Source organism: Pristiophorus japonicus, chromosome 8, assembly GCF_044704955.1.
Source record: "Pristiophorus japonicus isolate sPriJap1 chromosome 8, sPriJap1.hap1, whole genome shotgun sequence".
In the NCBI taxonomy this organism is placed as follows: Eukaryota; Metazoa; Chordata; class Chondrichthyes; family Pristiophoridae; genus Pristiophorus; species Pristiophorus japonicus.
The window spans coordinates 97624447-97643717 of NC_091984.1; the positions used below are offsets into that span (position 1 = coordinate 97624447).

The 19271-nt window shown below is 50.3% G+C and overlaps 1 protein-coding gene across 1 annotated transcript in view; it reads right to left on the reverse strand.

The window, feature by feature from the left end:
* Window positions 1-12864: 12864 nt before the first annotated feature.
* The window catches only part of npl (N-acetylneuraminate pyruvate lyase (dihydrodipicolinate synthase)), a 30306-nt gene continuing 23899 nt past the window's right edge, over window positions 12865-19271 (reverse strand). The window contains exons 10-12 of the mRNA XM_070887143.1: window positions 18413-18497; window positions 17453-17492; window positions 12865-15810 (exon numbers count right to left, since the gene is read on the reverse strand). Coding sequence (XP_070743244.1) covers window positions 15665-15810; window positions 17453-17492; window positions 18413-18497 — 271 coding nt within the window. The 3' untranslated portion in view covers window positions 12865-15664. The remainder of the gene's footprint in view (window positions 15811-17452; window positions 17493-18412; window positions 18498-19271) is intronic.

The window sequence follows — 19271 nt, forward strand, 5'->3', positions numbered from 1 at the left end:
TCAGTTTAACCTCGGTAGTGGGAAAGCTTTTAGAAACGATAATCCGGGACAAAATTAACAGTCACTTGGATAAATGTGGATTAATTCAGGAAAGCCAGCACAGATTTGTTAAAGGCAAATCATGTTTAACTAACTTGATTTGAATTTTTTGATGAGGTAACAGAGAGCATTGATGAGGGCAATGCAGTTGATGTGTACACGGATTTCCAAAAGGCATGATAAATTGCCACATAATAGGCTTGCCAGCAAAGTTGAAGCCCATTGAATAAGAGGGACAGTTGTAGCATGGATACAAAATTGTCTAAATGACTCGCAAGGATGGATACAAAATTGCCTAAGTGACAGGAGACAGAGTGATAGTGAACGGTTTTCTTTCGGACTGGAGGAAGGTACACAGTGGTGTTCTCCAGGGATCGGTAATGGTACCACTGCTATTCTTGATCTATATTAATGACTTGGACTAGGGTGTACAGGGCAATTTCAAAATTTGCAGATGACACAAAACTTGGAAGGAGGATGCTGAGGACATAGACAGGCTGGTGGAATGAGCGGACATGCAGCAGATGAAATTTAACACAGAAAAGTGCAAAGTGATACATTTTGGTCGGAAAAACGAGGAGAGGCAATATAAAATAAAGGGTACAATTCTAAAGGGGGTGCATGACAGAGAAATCTGGGGGTATATGTGAACAAATCGTTGAAGGTGGCAGGATAGGTTGAGAAAACGGTTAAAAAGCATACGGGATCCTGGGCTTCATAAAGACATACAATAGTAAGGAAGTTCTGATGAACCTGTATAAAACACTGGTTCAACCTCAACTGGGCACTGCAATTTAGGAAGGATGTGAAGGCCTTAGAGAGGGTGCATAAAAAATGTACAAGAATGGCTCCAGAGATGAGGGACTTCAGTTGCGTGGATCGACTGGAGAAGCTGGGGTTGTTCAACTTGAAGCAGAGAAGGTTGAGAGGAGATTTGTTGGAGGTGTTCAAGATCATGAGGGGTCTGGACAGAGTAGATAAAGAGAAACTTCCCAGTGGCGGAAAGGTCGAGAAGCAGGGAACGCAGATTTAAGGTGATTGGCAGAAGAAACAAAGGCGACACGAGGAAAGTGGTTAAGATCTGGAATGCACTGCCTGAATGGGTGGTGGAGACAGATTCAATCGTGGCTTTCAAAAGGGAATTGCATAAGTACCTGAAGAAAAAAAATTTACATGGCTACGGGGAAAGGGCAGGGGAGTGAAACGAGCTGAAGTGTTCTTGCAGAGAGTCAGCACGGGCTCGACAGACCAAATGGCCTCCTTCTGTGCTGTAACCACCCTGATTCTGGTGTCATTCTAGTAAACCTTCTTTTGCATATATATCTTTTTTTATAATATGGAGACCAGAAGTATTCACAGTACTCCAAGTGTGATCTAACCAAAGTTCTATACAAGTTTAAAATAACTTCTCTGCTATCCCTCTACAAATGAGCCCGTGCTTTGCTCTTTTATGGCCTCATTAACCTGCGTCGCTACATTATGATTTCTGTATCTGTACCCCCAAATCCCTCTGCTCCTCAAACCATTTAAACACTTCTTTTCCAAGGAGTATAAGAAATAGGAGCAGAAGTAGGCCATACGGTCCCTTGAGCCTGCTTCACCATTTAATACGATCATGACTGATCCGATCATGGATTCAGCTCCACTTCTCCGCCTGCTCTCCATAACCCTTTATTCCCTTATCATTTAAGAAACTGTCTATTTCTATCTTAAATTTATTCAATGTCCCAGCTTCCACAGATCTCTGAGGCAGTGAATTCCACAGATCCACAACCCTCAGAGAAGAAATTTCTCCTCATCTCAGTTTTAAATGGGCAGCCCCTTATTCTAAGATTATGCCCTCTAGTTCTAGTCTCCCCTATCAGTGGAAACATCCGCTCTACATCCAACTTGTCAAGCCCCCTCATAATTTTATACGTTTCGATAAGATCACCTCTCATTCTTCTAACTCCAATGAGTAGAGGCCCAACCTACTCAACCTTTCCTCATAAGTCAACCCCCTCATCCCCGGAATCAACCTAGTGAACCTTCTCTGAACTGCCTCCAAAGTATATCCTTTCGTAAATATGGAAACCAAAACTGCACGCAGTATTCCAGTACCTCACCAATACCCTGTACAACTGTAACAAGACTTCCCTGCTTTTATACTCCATCCTCTTTGCAATAAAGGCCAAGATTCCATTGGCCTTCCTGATCACTTGCTGTACCTGCATACTAACCTTTTGTGTTTCATGCACAAGCACTCCCAGGTCCCGCTGTACTGCAGCACTTTGCAATCTTTTTCCATTTAAATAATAACTTGCCAAAGTGCATGACCTCACACTTTCCAACATTATACTCCATCTTCCAAATTTTTGCCCAATCACTTAGCCTGTGTCCTTTTGCAGATTTTTTGTATTCTACTCACATATTGATTTTCCTCCCATCTTTGTAACGTTGGTAAACTTGGCTATGTTACACTCGGTCCCTTCTTCCAAGTTGTTAATATAGATTGTAAATAATTGGGGTCCCAGCACTGACCCTGCGGCACCGCACTAGTTACTGGTTGCTAACCAGAGAATGAACCATTTATCCCGACTCTCTGTTCTCGGTTAGTTAGCCAATCCTCTATCCATGCTAATATATTACCTCCAACCCCGTGAACGTTTATCTTCTGCAGTAACCTTTTGTGTGACATCTTGTCAAATGCCTTCTGGAAGTCCAAATACACCATATCCACTGGTTCTCCTTTATCCACCCTGTTTGTTACATCCTCAAAGAATTCTAGCAAATGTGTCAAACATGACTTCCCCTTCATAAATCCATGCTGATTCTGCCTGACCAAATTTTGCTTTTCCAAATGTCCTGCTACTCCTTCTTTAATAATGGACTCCAACATCTTCCCAACTACAGATGTTAGGCTAACTGGTCTATATCCTTTTCAAATTCATTTTTATATGGATGTAATAGTGCCTCGGTTATCTCATTCCTAACTTTAAATAGGCAAGTACGTAATCCACCCAGACCAGAGGTTTCATCCTAACTTTGATTAGTTTATCAACTATCTTCCCCCACCCTCTTCTATCTTGAATGTCTTTATATTTTTCTGTTCTCTTCTAATGTCGTGTTCACCATATTAGTCTCCTTGGTAAATACCAACACAATTATTTAATAGTTTGTCATTTCGCTGTCATTATCTGTTGAGTTTATTGTGAGTATCCTTTAGTGGCCCTATCCTAATTTTCTTCTGTTACTTGTGTTTCTGTAGCATATTTTACTATTTATTTTTATATTCCTTGATAATATAATTTTGTAGTTTCTCTTTGCCTTTCGTATTATTGTTTAAAATTTATTTCCTAAGTTTTTCGTATTCACTTTTGTCATCCTCTCCTTTGTCTACATACTTGGTGTATGCCTTTTTTCTTCAGTATCAATTTTGCCCTTATTTCTTTATTTAACCATGGTGTGTCATTACAGGTACTATCTAGTTTGGGCCTGGGTATATAATCTCCTGGACTCTCTCACTTTTAAATCTTTCCCACTGCTGTTATATTGCATTGTTTGTCAGTATTTTTTGTCCAGTTTATTGTGCCTAGTTTCATTCTCATCCTCTTCAAATCAGCTTTTTTCCCAATTTATTACTTTGGTCTTTGTCTTATTTGTATGTCCTTCTCAATCATTATGTTAAGCCTTATGTTATGATCGCTATTGCTTAAATGTTCCGCTACGCTTGATCTTGCCTGCCTAATTTTTCTGAGGAAGTGACATTCCAAGTGGACAACTACCTAACATAGTATATTAGAACAATGAATGCTTTATCACGTGTGGCTATTAAGGCAAAGACTGTCATTTAAGAAAAGGAGGAAGTGGAGGCACAGGGACAAATCTTCACATTCTGTCGTACAACTTGTTTGTAGAATTGGAGAACTGCATCATCTAATCGTTGCTAATAAAGGAAGCGAAGGTCATCTTGTAAACAACTTGCACTTGTAACATTTAACATAGAAAAACATTCAAAAACATTACTGAGGCATAATTTCATCAAAGCATTCATGTTCATTTTATTAGAAATTTCTTGCAAGCACTTGTATTAAAGAACCAATTTCATGAGTATGTTTAGTAATTTATTTGATTGGATAATTTGTATGATTTGAATATTACTTTTAATTGTATACACCAAAGTGAGTGGTGGAAGAAAACAGCAGCTGAGACAATTTGTGGGGTACTTCCTAGTACATCACTGGTAGACGAACAAAAAAATAAGGGATTGTTTGGTCAGTTTTCTGCTGGTTATTTCTTCCTTTTCATTTTCATTATTTCAGTTCATTTAGAACTTAACATAAGTACTTATTTCAGCCAATCACTTTTTTCCCCCTATGGGGGCCAAGTTTCGGCCTGAGTTGCTCCTGTTTTTTTTGGAGCAACTGGTTTAGAATGGAGTATCTTAGAAATTGCAATTCTCGGCATTTAGTTTGCTCCAGTTCTAGTCAGTTAGAACAGTTTCAGTTTGGAACAGATTTTTTTTTTTTTAAAGGGGGCGTGAAAACTTACTTCAAACTAACTTAGGCAGTGAAAACTTACTTCAAACTAACTTAGAATGGAGTAAGTGTAGTGCGGGGAGGGGGTGGGGGGGGTGAGTGCGGGGAGGGAGCGAGGGGAGGGAGCGAGGGGAGGGAGCGAGGGGAGGGGGGCGAGGAGGGGGTGAGAAGGGAGGGAGGGGAGGGAGGGAGGGGAGGGAGGGAGGGGAGGGAGGGAGGGCGAGAAGGGAGGGAGGGGGGGCGAGAAGGGAGGGAGGGGGGGCGAGAAGGGAGGGAGGGGGGGCGAGAAGGGAGGGAGGGGGGGCGAGAAGGGAGGGAGGGGAGGGCGAGAAGGGAGGGAGGGGAGGGCGAGAAGGGAGGGAGGGGAGGGCGAGAAGGGAGGGAGGGGAGGGCGAGAAGGGAGGGAGGGGAGGGCGAGAAGGGAGGGAGGGGAGGGCGAGAAGGGAGGGAGGGGAGGGCGAGAAGGGAGGGAGGGGAGGGCGAGAAGGGAGGGAGGGGAGGGCGAGAAGGGAGGGAGGGGAGGGCGAGAAGGGAGGGAGGGGAGGGCGAGAAGGGAGGGAGGGGGGGGCGAGAAGGGAGGGAGGGGGGGGGCGAGAAGGGAGGGGGGGGGGCGAGAAGGGAGGGAGGGGGGGGCGAGAAGGGAGGGAGGGGGGGGCGAGAAGGGAGGGAGGGGGGGGCGAGAAGGGAGGGAGGGGGGGGCGAGAAGGGAGGGAGGGGGGGAGAGAAGGGAGGGAGGGGGGGCGAGAAGGGAGGGAGGGGGGGGCGAGAAGGGAGGGAGGGGGGGGCGAGAAGGGAGGGAGGGGGGGCGAGAAGGGAGGGAGGGGGCGGAGGAGGGGGGGGCGAGAAGGGAGGGGGGGGCGAGAAGGGAGGGGGGGGCGAGAAGGGAGGGGGGGGCGAGAAGGGAGGGAGAGAAGGGAGGGGGGGAGGGAGAGAAGGGAGGGGGGGGGGGAGAGAAGGGAGGGAGGGGGGGAGAGAAGGGAGGGAGGGGGGGCGAGAAGGGAGGGAGGGGGGGGCGAGGAGGGAGGGGGGGGCGAGAAGGGAGGGAGGGGGGGGCGAGAAGGGAGGGAGGGGGGGGCGAGAAGGGAGGGAGGGGGGGGCGAGAAGGGAGGGAGGGGGGGGCGAGAAGGGAGGGAGGGGGGGGGCGAGAAGGGAGGGAGGGGGGGGGCGAGAAGGGAGGGAGGGGGGGGCGAGAAGGGAGGGAGGGGGGGGCGAGAAGGGAGGGAGGGGGGGGCGAGAAGGGAGGGAGGGGGGGGCGAGAAGGGAGGGAGGGGGGGGCGAGAAGGGAGGGAGGGGGGGGGCGAGAAGGGAGGGAGGGGGGGGGCGAGAAGGGAGGGAGGGGGGGGGCGAGAAGGGAGGGAGGGGGGGGGCGAGAAGGGAGGGAGGGGGGGGGGCGAGAAGGGAGGGGGGGGGGGCGAGAAGGGAGGGGGGGGCGAGAAGGGAGGGAGGGGGGGGGCGAGAAGGGAGGGAGGGGGGGGCGAGAAGGGAGGGAGGGGGAGGCGAGAAGGGAGGGAGGGGGGGGCGAGAAGGGAGGGAGGGAGGGGGGGGGGCGAGAAGGGAGGGAGGGGGGGGGGCGAGAAGGGAGGGGGGGGCGAGAAGGGAGGGGGGGGGGCGAGAAGGGAGGGAGGGGAGGGGAGGGGGGGCGAGAAGGGAGGGAGGGAAGGGAATGAGGGGGGGGCGAGAAGGGGGGGCGGGGAAGGGGGGGCGAGAAGGGAGGGAGGGGAAGGGGGGCGAGAAGGGAGGGAGGGGAAGGGGGGCGAGAAGGGAGGGAGGGGAGGGGGTACGAGAAGGGAGGGGAGGGAGGGGGGGAGGGGAGGGGAGGGGGTACGAGAAGGGAGGGGAGGGGAGGGGGTACGAGAAGGGAGGGGAGGGAGGGAGGGGAGGGAGGGAGGGGAGGGAGGGGGGGCGGGAGGGGAGGGGGGGCGGGAGGGGAGGGGGGGGCGGGAGGGGAGGGGGGAGGGGGGCGAGAAGGGAGGGAGGGGAGGGGAGGGGGGAGGGAGGGGAGGGGAGGGGGGCGAGAAGAGGGGGAGGGGGGGGCGAGAAGAGAGGGAGGGAAGGGAGGGAGGGAAGGGAGGGAGGGGCGAGAAGGGAGGGAGGGGAGGGGGGGCGAGAAGGGAGGGAGGGGAGGGGAGGGGGGGGCGAGAAGGGAGGGAGGGGAGGGGGGCGAGAAGGGAGGGAGGGAAGGGAGGGAGGGAAGGGAGGGAGGGAAGGGAGGGAGGGGAAGGGGGGCGAGAAGGGAGGGAGGGGAAGGGGGGCGAGAAGGGAGGGAGGGGAGGGGGTACGAGAAGGGAGGGGAGGGGGTACGAGAAGGGAGGGAGGGGAGGGGGTACGAGAAGGGAGGGGAGGGAGGGGAGGGGCGGGAGGGGAGGGAGGGTGGCGAGAGAAGGGAGGGAGGGTGGCGAGAGAAGGGAGGGAGGGTGGCGAGAGAAGGGAGGGAGGGTGGCGAGAGAAGGGAGGGAGGGTGGCGAGAGGAGGGAGGGAGGGTGGCGAGAGGAGGGAGGGAGGGTGGCGAGAGAGGGAGGGAGGGTGGCGAGAGGAGGGAGGGAGGGTGGCGAGGAGGGTGGCGAGAGGAGGGAGGGAGGGTGGCGAGAGGAGGGAGGGAGGGTGGCGAGAGGAGGGAGGGAGGGTGGCGAGAGGAGGGAGGGAGGGTGGCGAGAGGAGGGAGGGAGGGTGGCGAGAGGAGGGAGGGAGGGTGGCGAGAGGAGGGAGGGAGGGTGGCGAGAGGAGGGAGGGAGGGTGGCGAGAGCAGGGAGGGAGGGTGGCGAGAGAAGGGAGGGAGGGTGGCGAGAGAAGGGAGGGAGGGTGGCGAGAGAAGGGAGGGAGGGTGGCGAGAGAAGGGAGGGAGGGTGGCGAGAGAAGGGAGGGTAGGGAGGCGAGAGAAGGGAGGGTATGGAGGCGAGAGAAGGGAGGGTAGGGAGGCGAGAGAAGGGAGGGTAGGGAGGCGAGAGAAGGGGAGGGTAGGGAGGCGAGAGAAGGGAGGGTAGGGAGGCGAGAGAAGGGAGGGTAGGGAGGGGAGGGGAGGGAAGGAAGGGAGGGGAGGGGAAGGAAGGGAGGGGAGGGGAAGGAAGGGAGGGGAGGGGAAGGAAGGGAGGGGAAGAGGGAGGAGGGGAAAGGAGGGAGGGAGCGGGGAGCGAGGGGAAGGAGGGAGAGAAGGGGGTGGTGAGAAGGGGTGGAGTGGAGAGGAGGGGGGAGGGGAAGAGGGGGGAGGGGAAGAGGGGGGAGGGGAAGAGGAAGAGGGGGGAGGGGAAGAGGGGGGAGGGGAAGAGGGGGGAGGGGAAGAGGGGAAGAGGGGGGAGGGGAAGAGGGGGGAGGGGAAGAGGGGGGAGGGGAAGAGGGGGGAGGGGAAGAGGGGGGAGGGGAAGAGGGGGGAGGGGAAGAGGGGGGAGGGGAAGAGGGGGGAGGGGAAGAGGGGGGAGGGGAAGAGGGGGGAGGGGGGAGGGGAAGGGGAAGAGGGGGAAGAGGGGAAGGGGGAAGAGGGGAAGGGGGAAGAGGGGGAAGGGGGAAGAGGGGAAGGGGGAAGAGGGGAAGGGGGAAGAGGGGGGAGGGGAAGGGGGAAGAGGGGGGAGGGGAAGGGGGAAGAGGGGGAAGGGGGAAGAGGGGGGAGGGGAAGGGGGAAGAGGAAGAGGGGGGAGGGGGGAGAGGAAGAGGGGGGAGGGGAAGAGGGGGGAGGGGAAGAGGGGGGAGGGGAAGAGGGGGGAGGGGAAGAGGGGGGAGGGGGAGAGGGCAGGGGGTGGTGTGGAGGGGAAGGGGGTGGTGTGGAGGGGAAGAGGGGTGGTGTGGAGGGGAAGAGGGGTGGTGGGTGGGGAAGGGGGGAGGGGAAGGGGGGAGGGGAAGGGGGGAGGGGAAGGGGGGGAGAGGAGGGAGGGGGGGGGAGAGGAGGGGAGGGGGGGGGAGAGGAGGGAGGGAGGGGGAGGGAGGGAGGGAGGGAGGAGGGAGGGGGAGGGGGAGGGGGGAGGAGGGAGGGGGAGGGGAGGAGGGAGGGGGAGGGGTGGGGGTGGGGGTGGGGGGCCGGGAGGGAGGGGGAGGGGGAGGGAGGGAGGGGGAGGGAGGGGGGAGGGAGGGAGGGGGGGAGAGGAGGAGGGGGGAAGGGAGGAGGGGGAGGGGAGGAGGGGGAGGGGAGGAGGGGGAGGGGAAGAGGGGGGAGGGGAAGAGGAGGAGGGGGGAGGGGAAGAGGAGGAGGGGGGTGGAGAGAAGGGGGTGGAGTGGAAGGGAGGGGAGTGGAGGGGTGAGGAGCGGAGGGGAAGGGAGGGGAGCGGAGGGGAAGGGAGGGGAGCGGAGGGGAAGGGAGGGGAGCGGAGGGGAAGGGAGGGGAGCGGAGGGGAAGGGAGGGGAGCGGAGGGGAAGGGAGGGGAGCGGAGGGGAAGGGAGGGGAGCGGAGGGGAAGGGAGGGGAGCGGAGGGGAAGGGAGGGGAGGGGAAGGGAGGGGAGCGGAGGGGAAGGGAGGGGAGCGGAGGGGAAGGGAGGGGAGGGGAAGGGGGCGGAGGGGAAGGGGGCGGAGGGGAAGGGGGCGGAGGGGAAGGGGGCGGAGGGGAAGGGGCGTAAGAGAAGGGAGGGAGGGGGTGGAGAGAAGGGAGGGAGGGGGTGGAGAGAAGGGAGGGAGGGAGTGGAGAGGAGCGAGGGAGGGAGGGAGTGGAGAGGAGCGAGGGAGGGAGGGGGTGGAGAGGAGGGAGGGAGGGAGGGAGGGGGTGGAGGAGGGAGGGAGGGAGGGGGTGGAGGAGGGAGGGAGGGAGTGGAGAGGAGCGAGGGAGGGAGGGAGTGGAGAGGAGCGAGGGAGGGAGGGGGTGGAGAGGAGGGAGGGAGGGAGGGGGTGGAGAGGAGGGAGGGAGGGAGGGGGTGGAGAGGAGGGAGGGAGGGAGGGAGAGGAGGGAGGGAGGGAGGGGTGGAGAGGAGGGAGGGAGGGAGGGGGTGGAGAGGAGGGAGGGAGGGAGAGGAGGCATGGGAGGGGGGAGAGAAGGCATGGGAGGGGGGAGAGAGGAGGCATGGGAGGGGGGAGAGAGGGCATGGGAGGGGGGAGAGAAGGCATGGGAGGGGGGAGAGAAGGCATGGGAGGGGGGAGAGAAGGCATGGGAGGGGGGAGAGAAGGCATGGGAGGGGGGAGAGAAGGCATGGGAGGGGGGAGAGAAGGCATGGGAGGGGGGAGAGAAGGCATGGGAGGGGGGAGAGAAGGCATGGGAGGGGGGAGAGAAGGCATGGGAGGGGGGGGAGAGAAGGCATGGGAGGGGGGGAGAGAAGGCATGGGAGGGGGGGAGAGAAGGCATGGGAGGGGGGAGAGAAGGCATGGGAGGGGGGAGAGAAGGCATGGGAGGGGGGAGAGAAGGCATGGGAGGGGGGAGAGAAGGCATGGGAGGGGGGAGAGAAGGCATGGGAGGGGGGAGAGAAGGCATGGGAGGGGGGAGAGAAGGCATGGGAGGGGGGAGAGAAGGCATGGGAGGGGGGAGAGAAGGCATGGGAGGGGGGAGAGAAGGCATGGGAGGGGGGAGAGAAGGCATGGGAGGGGGGAGAGAAGGCATGGGAGGGGGGAGAGAAGGCATGGGAGGGGGGAGAGAAGGCATGGGAGGGGGGAGAGAAGGCATGGGAGGGGGGAGAGAAGGCATGGGAGGGGGGAGAGAAGGCATGGGAGGGGGGAGAGAAAGAGAAGGGAGGACGGGGGGAAAGAGAAGGGAGGACGGGGGGAAAGAGAAGGGAGGACGGGGGGAGAGAGAGAAGGGAGGGGCAGGGGGAGAGAGAGAAGGGAGGGGCGGGGGGAGAGAGAGAAGGGGGGGGGAACAGAAGGGAGGGGGGTGAGAGAGAAGGGGGGGGAAAGAGAGAGGGGGTGGGGGGGGAAGAGAGAAGAGGGGGGGGTAAGAGAGAAGAGGGGGAAAGAGAGAAGAGGGGGAAAGAGAGAAGAGGGGGAAAGAGAGAAGAGGGGGAAAGAGAGAAGAGAGGAGGTGGGAAAGAGAGATGGGAGGGAGGTGGAGGGGAAGAGAGAAGGGAGGGAGGGGTGAGAAGGGAGGGAGGGAGGGGGGCGGAATGGGAGGGGTGAGAAGGGAAGGAGAGGGGAGAGAAGGGAGGGGAGAGAAGGGAGGGGAGAGAAGGGAGGGGAGAGAAGGGAGGGGAGAGAAGGGAGGGGAGAGAAGGGAGGGGAGAGAAGGGAGGGGAGAGAAGGGAGGGGAGAGAAGGGAGGGGAGAGAAGGGAGGGGAGAGAAGGGAGGGGAGAGAAGGGAGGGGAGAGAAGGGAGGGGAGAGAAGGGAGGGGAGAGAAGGGAGGGGAGAGAAAAAAGAGAGAGAGAGAGGGAGGCTGAACGGGCCGGGCCCGAAACTTCGAGCTTGGACTTACCGGATTGACAGGTAGGTGGCGTCGGGTCCGGGGGGGGTCGGGAGCGCGGATCGGGGGGAGCACGGGTAGGGGCAAAATAGCGCGGGGCGGGGGGGGTCGGGAGCGGAGGTAAGTCGGGGGTGGGGGTGGGGGGGAAGGTCGGGAGCGGGCGTCGGTCGGGGGGGGGGGGGGGGGGCCGGGAGCAGAGGTTGGTCGGGGGGTGGGGGCAGGAGCGGAGGTCGGGAGCTGAGGTCAGGAGCGGGTGGTCGGGAGCGGGGGTCGGGGGGGATGTTGGGAGCAGGGGAAGCGGAGGTCAGGTCGGGAGGGGGGGCAGTTAAGTTGGGTCGGGTCTGGTCCGGAGGAAACAGGAACTGGGTGTGGGAGGCAGCCTTATCGTCGACGCAGCCCCAGAGTGGTCATTTGGCCAGGGCTAAGAGCTGCGTGCTTCGGGCCCCTCCCTCACAATTTTGGGCGCCTGGAGCTACTGCACATGCGCGCCCACTGTAGCGCGCATGTGCAGAGGTCCTGGCACTGTTTTCAGCGCAGGGACCTGGCTCCACCCCCCACAGCTTGTGCTGCGCCGCGCCCAGCTCCAGAGGGCCTGCAGGGAGCCGGAGAATAGGTACGTTTTTTTTAGGCGCACTTTGTGGCGCGAAAAATGGGCGTCCAGGTCGGGGCTGCGATGTTCCCAAGTGTGACACTTTTTAAATGCCACATTAGGAGATGCACATTGGACACAATATGGTACATACCCGTTTTATACACAAGGAAAATCACAGAGTGAATATCCCTCAGGTTTCAAAGAAATTGAATTCACTACCAAAGTGCTCCAAAGATTTCCATTGATCTGACCCTTCATTCTGTATAAGACAATCTTTGTTTATATAGCCACAGTAATAAATAAGAGATTTCTTTGTGATTATCCAAATAGACATCCATAAATGGGAACAACTTGCTCAAGATAAAGCATGGTGAAAAACCATAGAATGGTTACAGTACAAGAGGCCGCCATTCAGCCCATCAAGCCTGTGCCGGCTCTCTGAAAGAGCACTTCAGTTTGTCCCACTCACCCGCCCTTTCCCCATTGTCCTGCAAATGCTTTGCTTCCGTTACTGATCCAATTCCCTTTTGAAAGCCACAATTGTATCTGCCTCCACCACCTCTACAGGCAGTGCGTTCCAGATCCTAACTACTTGCTGCTTAAAATTTTTTCCTTGTGTCGCCTTTGGTTCTTCAGTGAAAGCAACTCCTACATTGAGGCCCATCGCATTGCTGATGCTGCATGTAAATGCCAGCTGAGGAAGTCTCACTTGAATAGCAATGGGAAATTAACCTTATCCTAGCTCTTGGATTGTGCAGGAACCTTGTTGTGCATGTTGGGAGTTGTAGCCTCTCATTTCACATCTACATTTCAATTCCAGCTCTTAAAATTCCTGGGTGATGCAATGTGAAAGCAATTTCTTTAACAGTTGAACCAATGATTACCCCTTCTGGTGACAACTGATTTGGCCATTAAACACTGAAATTGAAATCAGAAACATATTTGGAAATTCCTTTTTCAGCTACCATGTACACACTGAAGTAAATGGTGATTTTTCACTAAATATTCTATTGATAGTTAGTATGATCAATTGAATTGTATTGTTATTGGAAAAAAATATTTCTAGCCTAGAATATTGATAGTCATTAATGTAGTCTCGGTGTAAATTGCTGGTAAATAAAAACATGATTTGAAGTTGTCTGAATGGTAAGTATTAGGAGAAGTCCAGTTGCCTTTACAAGCAGTTCAGTACGTGCCCAGATTACAGGTCAACCTGTTTACAGCAGACAAAGGCAAATTTCTGAAAGCTTTATCATTTGTCAGTAAGTGAAAAGCTGGAGAGGAAGAGGATACTTGATAACAACCAATAATAAAGAAAAAAATGGATTAAACTCTGCATAATCATAATGCCAAATAATGCAAAACAAAATTCATTTTTTAAAAAGAAAAATATACAAATGAATCAGGAGGAAAGGTTAGGAAATTGGAAGAGTCAAATTTTAATTCTTTCGGTTCACAATTCCATCAATACATTGAAAGCATCCTATTTTACGTGCATAATACTGTCTTAGGGAGTATTTTTGATAAAATTGTACAGCAGCCTATAGAATTTCGTAGTGCTTCCCCGAGTTTATTCAATGAATAGTTCAGTACAATGATTGACGATTTCAAGGTAATCCTCTGCCTGTGCCGAGTTGGCTGATGACTGTTCGGGCAGTATCAACAATGCTACAATTTGTTAGCTGGCCTGGGTTAGAGAAAAAAAATGAATCCCAAGTTGCCACTATTTAGAGATCCCTGCAGAAAGTGTGAAGTATGGAGTATGGAGATCGGGTGAGGACAGTTTTGGCCTTGCCGGAGATGAATCCTATGACAAAACAGCTTGCCAAAACTCATCGCCTAGGCTCACATGAATCATGGTCACTTGGGCAAAGGACTGGAGGCTACCCATGGAAATGTATCTCAACTGGTAGTCCTAACGGTTATAGATTCAGTGTTGGAGGGAGGGAAGAGATGAGAGAAGTTATGGCTAAGGAATTTTTAAAAATCTTAGTTCGTTTCATTTGACCCTTTCCTTACCATCAATACAGTCAGAAAAGAAGGGAAAGGGAAAAAATTGGTGGAGAAAAAAAATAATAGTTCAGGGATTACAACAAGTACTTTAGATAAAAGGTATGTAACTCAAGTAATGTATCACATGAGGATGTAATAATCATAATTTTAGAAAATGTAACATACAAGCATATGTTTCATAAAGCTATGTAAGGTAAATGCTAAGCTTCTAAAAATTATTTCAAAATGGCTGTGATATGTTGCAAACTTACAGTTTAAAAATAGATGTTAATGACTTCCTTAAATAGCTATCCATTACTCTCATCACCTCTAGGAATACTGGGGGGCAACATATTGATGGGGCTTTTAAAGAGACAAACCCTAAATCCTTCAGTTTATTACAAGCAATTAGAGCCATTACAGGTAACTCCAAAGGTTATAGATGCAGTGTTTTGGGGGGACGGGGGGCGGTAAAGAGAGAAGGGATGGCCGAAGGAATTTAAAAAAATCTTTGTTGGTTTTATTTGTCCCTTTCCTTTCTTACTCCGTGTGTGTATTTACCAAAACCCATTTTCATACTCTCGTCTTTTACCGGTGATGCTCTCCCTCCTCTGTTTTGGTCTTACGGTTCTGACAACATCTCAACTCAAAATAACATATTTCTCTGATGCTAATAGACCTGCTATTTATTTCCTGCATTTTTCCCCAAACGTTATACATTTTCAGTTATCTTTTACGCTGTAAGGAAAATTAAACTATTGCAAAGACCAGCCTGCTACATATTGAAATCAATCTAAATTACAGTACAAGTATAGATGCAATTTTTTTCCTCCCTCTTTTTTTCCTCCCTGAATTGTCAACTTGTGTTCTGCATGTGGTGAAATAAAGTATCCTGTTTGCAGATGTAATACTGAACAGAATCTTGGTCTGAACAGAATCACAGAATTTGTATGATTCATAATGTTAAAAATGCTATAATGTGTAAAATCTGTCAAATTCAGTTGTTTTATTTGACTTAAGTCATTCTCTGCTATATGCAGCTTGGAGTTTGTTGTATCGTCTATTAATCTGTTGCTCTGTCTAAATAAGCAATTTTTTGTCTTACTCAATTGTGGTAGTGCTCTACACAAATCTCCTATGAAGGAGCACAGTTAGACTATAGGAACTACGGTTACAAGATTATAAAAGTTGAGTGATTCTTTAAGTCACTTCTCCCTTCTCACTTTCACTATAAGGGACCAGAACTCCCGGTCGGCTGCTTCCCGCGGGCGAGCGGGTAAAAAAACTGAAGCAGCACACTTACCTGAAGTTGCTGTGCCCACGCGAATTCCCGGTCCAGAGGCCTCCACTGACTGCGGGCGTAGCGCGTGCATGTCAGGACATGCGCAGGGCTGGAGCTGCAGTCACATGGCTCTGGGCAACCAATCAGGTAAAGTATGTTCTCATTCAAAATAATGGGAACGCCATAAGTTGGAGTTCCCATTATTATGAATGAGAAACCTCCCCCCAAGCACACAAAACATTAATAAAAACAGAAAAATACACTACATATTTAACATTAATTTAAATTAAAGTTATTTATGTATTATTAAAAATATATATTTTTCCAATTTTTAAAAAAGTTTTCAAAATTATGCTTTAAAATAAATTTAACAGTGGGCAGAATTTTTTAAAATAAAATGTTTTTAAAATTTATTTTTTATGTTTTAAGTGTGTTTTAAAACTTACGACTGTAAAAGTAGGCTAATGTGCCTGCTTTTATCAGGCGCAAGTTTTCAGGACATTTGCTGGGCAAGATGTGGGTAAATACTGCAATCTTGCCCATGCAAATGTCTTGGCTGCCGAGATATGGAAGATCTGTCAAGCTCCAGCTTGACAGATCGGAAAAGCCGGTTTTCAGCACATGTGCATTGTGCGCTGAAAACCGGCTTTTGCGATGCTTTCCCGGATCTGTACATACTCAGTACGACCTGGGAGCTGGAATTTCTGCTCCATTATGTTACAATATAACATTACAGCCTTCTAAAACATGTCAAGTCATATGTTTAAAATTCAGTTATTTGAATACAATTGTTAACAAAATAAAATATTACTACTGATCTACTTTTTTCTTGCTCTATCTCATATATACCTAAAATAGCAAGGAATGAACACAGAATGGATATTCATGGTATTGTGCATTGCAATGAAAGTGTATATTTCATCCATTATTACTAGGACTGCTTAAGTCAATATTCCCAGGATTTTCAATTTGGCTAATATTTTTGCTTGCTTCTCCTCACTGCACTTTAACAATGGCAGCCGAGGGGGTCCAAGTGGAATACCCGAAACAAGCATCATTGCAGCTTTGTTTTCAGCCACTCCAAAACCTGTGGAAAGAATTACAGAACATTAGTATCACTCAGTGCAAGAATTCTTGTGCAGCCTTGTGGAAGTACTGGCCATAAGGTCACCGGTCTGGGCAGCCAAAGCGGAGCCAATTTCCCCCAACAGCAGGAAAGACCCTGATCACCTCAGACTTACTGGCACCAACTCGACTAGTTAGGCATGAAAAGGAGGGTATAAAGATAGACAAGTTTGGATAATCCATAGCAAGAACATAGGGGTAACACTCGGCAGAAGTAGGCACCAGCGAAGAGACCCTTGATGGAAAAGTGTTGGGCCATAGCGAGGATCTAGGAGGAACACTTGGCAGAAGCAGACACCAGGGAAGAGACCCTTGACGGAACAGTGTTAGGACGGACTGATCATCCGGGGACCTATTGGGTAACTATAAAGTGTAAGTGGTGAGTCTTGTACTTCTTCAGTATTAAACGAACATTAACGGTACCGCCATTGTCTAGTGTGTCATTTGGCATTTAACTCAAGAACCGTCGCGGGCAACTACTTCACAATGGTTTAGCCCTATCTCCACTTTCTTGGGCTGGGAGTATAGAATCACTAAATAATCAGTTATGAATCAAGGGATAGAAAAGAAAAAAATGAAATACAGATAGAAAATGCACAGGTCGGTTAGTGTCTGAAATGAAAGAGGAAAAAATCCATCAACATTTCAGATGGCAATTGCTCACCAATTTGAATGAAGCCGCCCATGAAATGCTAACACTAACTTTCTCTTCCAGATACTGACAGACATGCTGAGCTATTCCATCATTTTATATTTAGATCATAAATCAAGGCTTGAAAAAATTAATCAAAGGCTATGAATTTTATTCAGTTGTACTGTGTTATTGGATTTCTGTCAGCAGTGCAGGTAGGCTAATTAGGAGCATCTAGTTATCACAGGAGCACGTACTGCAATGCAATGTAGCTGTGTAGTTTTTCTACGAATCTCCAGCAACCGGGGAAGTCGTACTCTCCTATTTAATTAGCCAACAAACCACAAGCCTGAAACTTAAATTCAGAAAAAACTTCAACAGGAGACTTGTTTGACTCAGATATACTGAAATACAATTCATAAAACTTAAATTCTGTTGTCCTTAAAAAGTTTATTTTCAACATTTTTGACTGCCAGCAATTTTGGACGTGTACTGTTTGATCTACTGAGGCTTCTAAACTGTTAAGATTATAATGATTTCTAAGCATTTGAATGACTTGATTAGATTATAACCATGTAATTTTCTCCACCCATATATCCAAAGATAGGTAAATGCTGACATCAATAAAAACAGTATAAATAGATCTGACAAATAATGAAAGCCAGCATTCAAAGAAATAATTTAGAACAGTCGCTCATGCATTTACAACAAAGGTTGCTGGATAGTGGTCAGGAGCCAGAATCTTGGACAATTTATCTACACTGCAATTAGCAAAACCAGTCAAGGATTGAACCTGAGACTTTCCTGTAAGTCAGCATGCACTCAATAACCCATCAGGGGACAAAGCAATGCCACACAGAACGGTTTTGAATTTAGAACTTTCATATCAAAACTGGCTTTCATAAAATAAATGTGGACTTGGTTTCAAAATAATGCAGTAGAGAATCTCTAATAACAGTGCCAATCTACTCACCCAATCTGCTTACATAACCAATGAATTCTTGGACTACAGCCTGAAAAAGACAGATTAAAAAAAGGATTAAAGAACACACGGACTATGCTATTCTAGGTACAGGCGCATGGAAGGGAAGGAAGCAGAAAATACGAAGATATCGGGCTCTCAGCATCTGACCATGTTTTTAAAATCTGAATATTCCACTGCAGCTTTAAATATTCTGTTGCATACAATCAAAATCTTCCATTCCCCTCCACTCTTAAATATGCAGACTCATGTTGGGCTATGAATCCAGAGCTGCTGGAACCTTGTCCAAGTCAGCATTCTCCATGTGTTATCTCAAACAGAGAGTTTTGCAGACTATTTGATCCTATTTAAAGCCGAGACCGATTGCATTCTTATTCAATGTTCACAGACCCACACTTTACAGCTGGGGTCACTAGATAATAAGAAGTGAGAACCCTGGCTGATTTCACAAAGACATGGTTGAAGAGTCAGGTTTTTAAGTGTTTTTGAAATCATGTGAGGTAGCAATATGGCAGATCTGGAAAGGGGTTCCAAAATGATAGGAATACAGTGACCGAAAGATCAGCTACTAATGGTGGAGCAGAGTTGGAGACAAGAAGTAACCCAATATCTTGGGGTCGTTTTGGGACTGGAAAGTAGAGGGTCATCTTATAAACGGGCTGACTTGTACACAAGAATATTTGAATTAAAGCTACGAAATATGTGGGAAAGTTTTTAAACCAAGTTATCTTGTTCTTATGGCTGCCCACAGATCACCAAAATGATATTTGAACAGGGACTCTTAGATTAAATTTCTTTGAAACCAATATGAAACACCTACATCATAATATGAATTAAGAGCCTTCAATTTTCAGTTTTCTCAGAAGATTTTGAAAGTGGTATACTGATTACGTGTTTTTGTACTGGTAAAAGTAAAAATATAAATAAAGGAAAGCCGGAAAATGAGTTTACCTGGTGCTCCCTGGCCAAGTTGTAGTCTCCTCTCTCAGTAACAGTCAGTATCTTATTACTTAAATTCCCAATATAATTGTATGTACTGAAGGAAAACATCACACCACAGTGAGTAGCAAGAATTTTGCACAATTAGTAAGATCTTTAAAAAATAAATCTTAAGATTAAACTTTTCAATAAATAGCTGGAAAAACATTTAAGGTTTCTGTTTCTTGTTGATTTGCACCTAACATTAAGAGATTATCCTGAAATTAGCTGATCATTGATCTCATCTCATAGGCAAGTACTAGACTCCATTTAGACACCCATTATGCATTTAAATTCAATTGAAATTAAACCTCTACCACCCACAAGTTCTCGTTCATCAGGTTGCAGCCAGGCATAACATTACAGCATCTCATTTTTGAATGAGAGGATATTTACATCAGCAAGTATATACCCATTCAAAAATGTCTTACTTGCAATCAACATTGAGAGCTTGCAAATAAAAACAGGAAAATATTTAAATACTCAACAGGCCAGGCAACATCTGTGGAGAAACATAAGTCAGTCACAGCCAGCTGAGTGACATGTTTCCTGACCTGAAATGTGAACTGGCTGTGGTTGACTTTGGTTTCTCCAGAGATGCTGCCTGGCCTGCTGAGGATTTCCATATTTCCTATTTTTGTTTTCAGATTTAAGGCATCTACAGTAGGTTTAAAAAAAAATCGACTTTAGCATTTTAAACATAACTGGAAAAATCCATGTCCCAGAATGTCTGCTGTCCTACTGGTTTGAGAATAATGTGAAGATGGCAAAGCAAAGACCAGCCTTCAACTTGGGCTCAGCCACTGCAATCCAGTAACCAGATGCGTACATG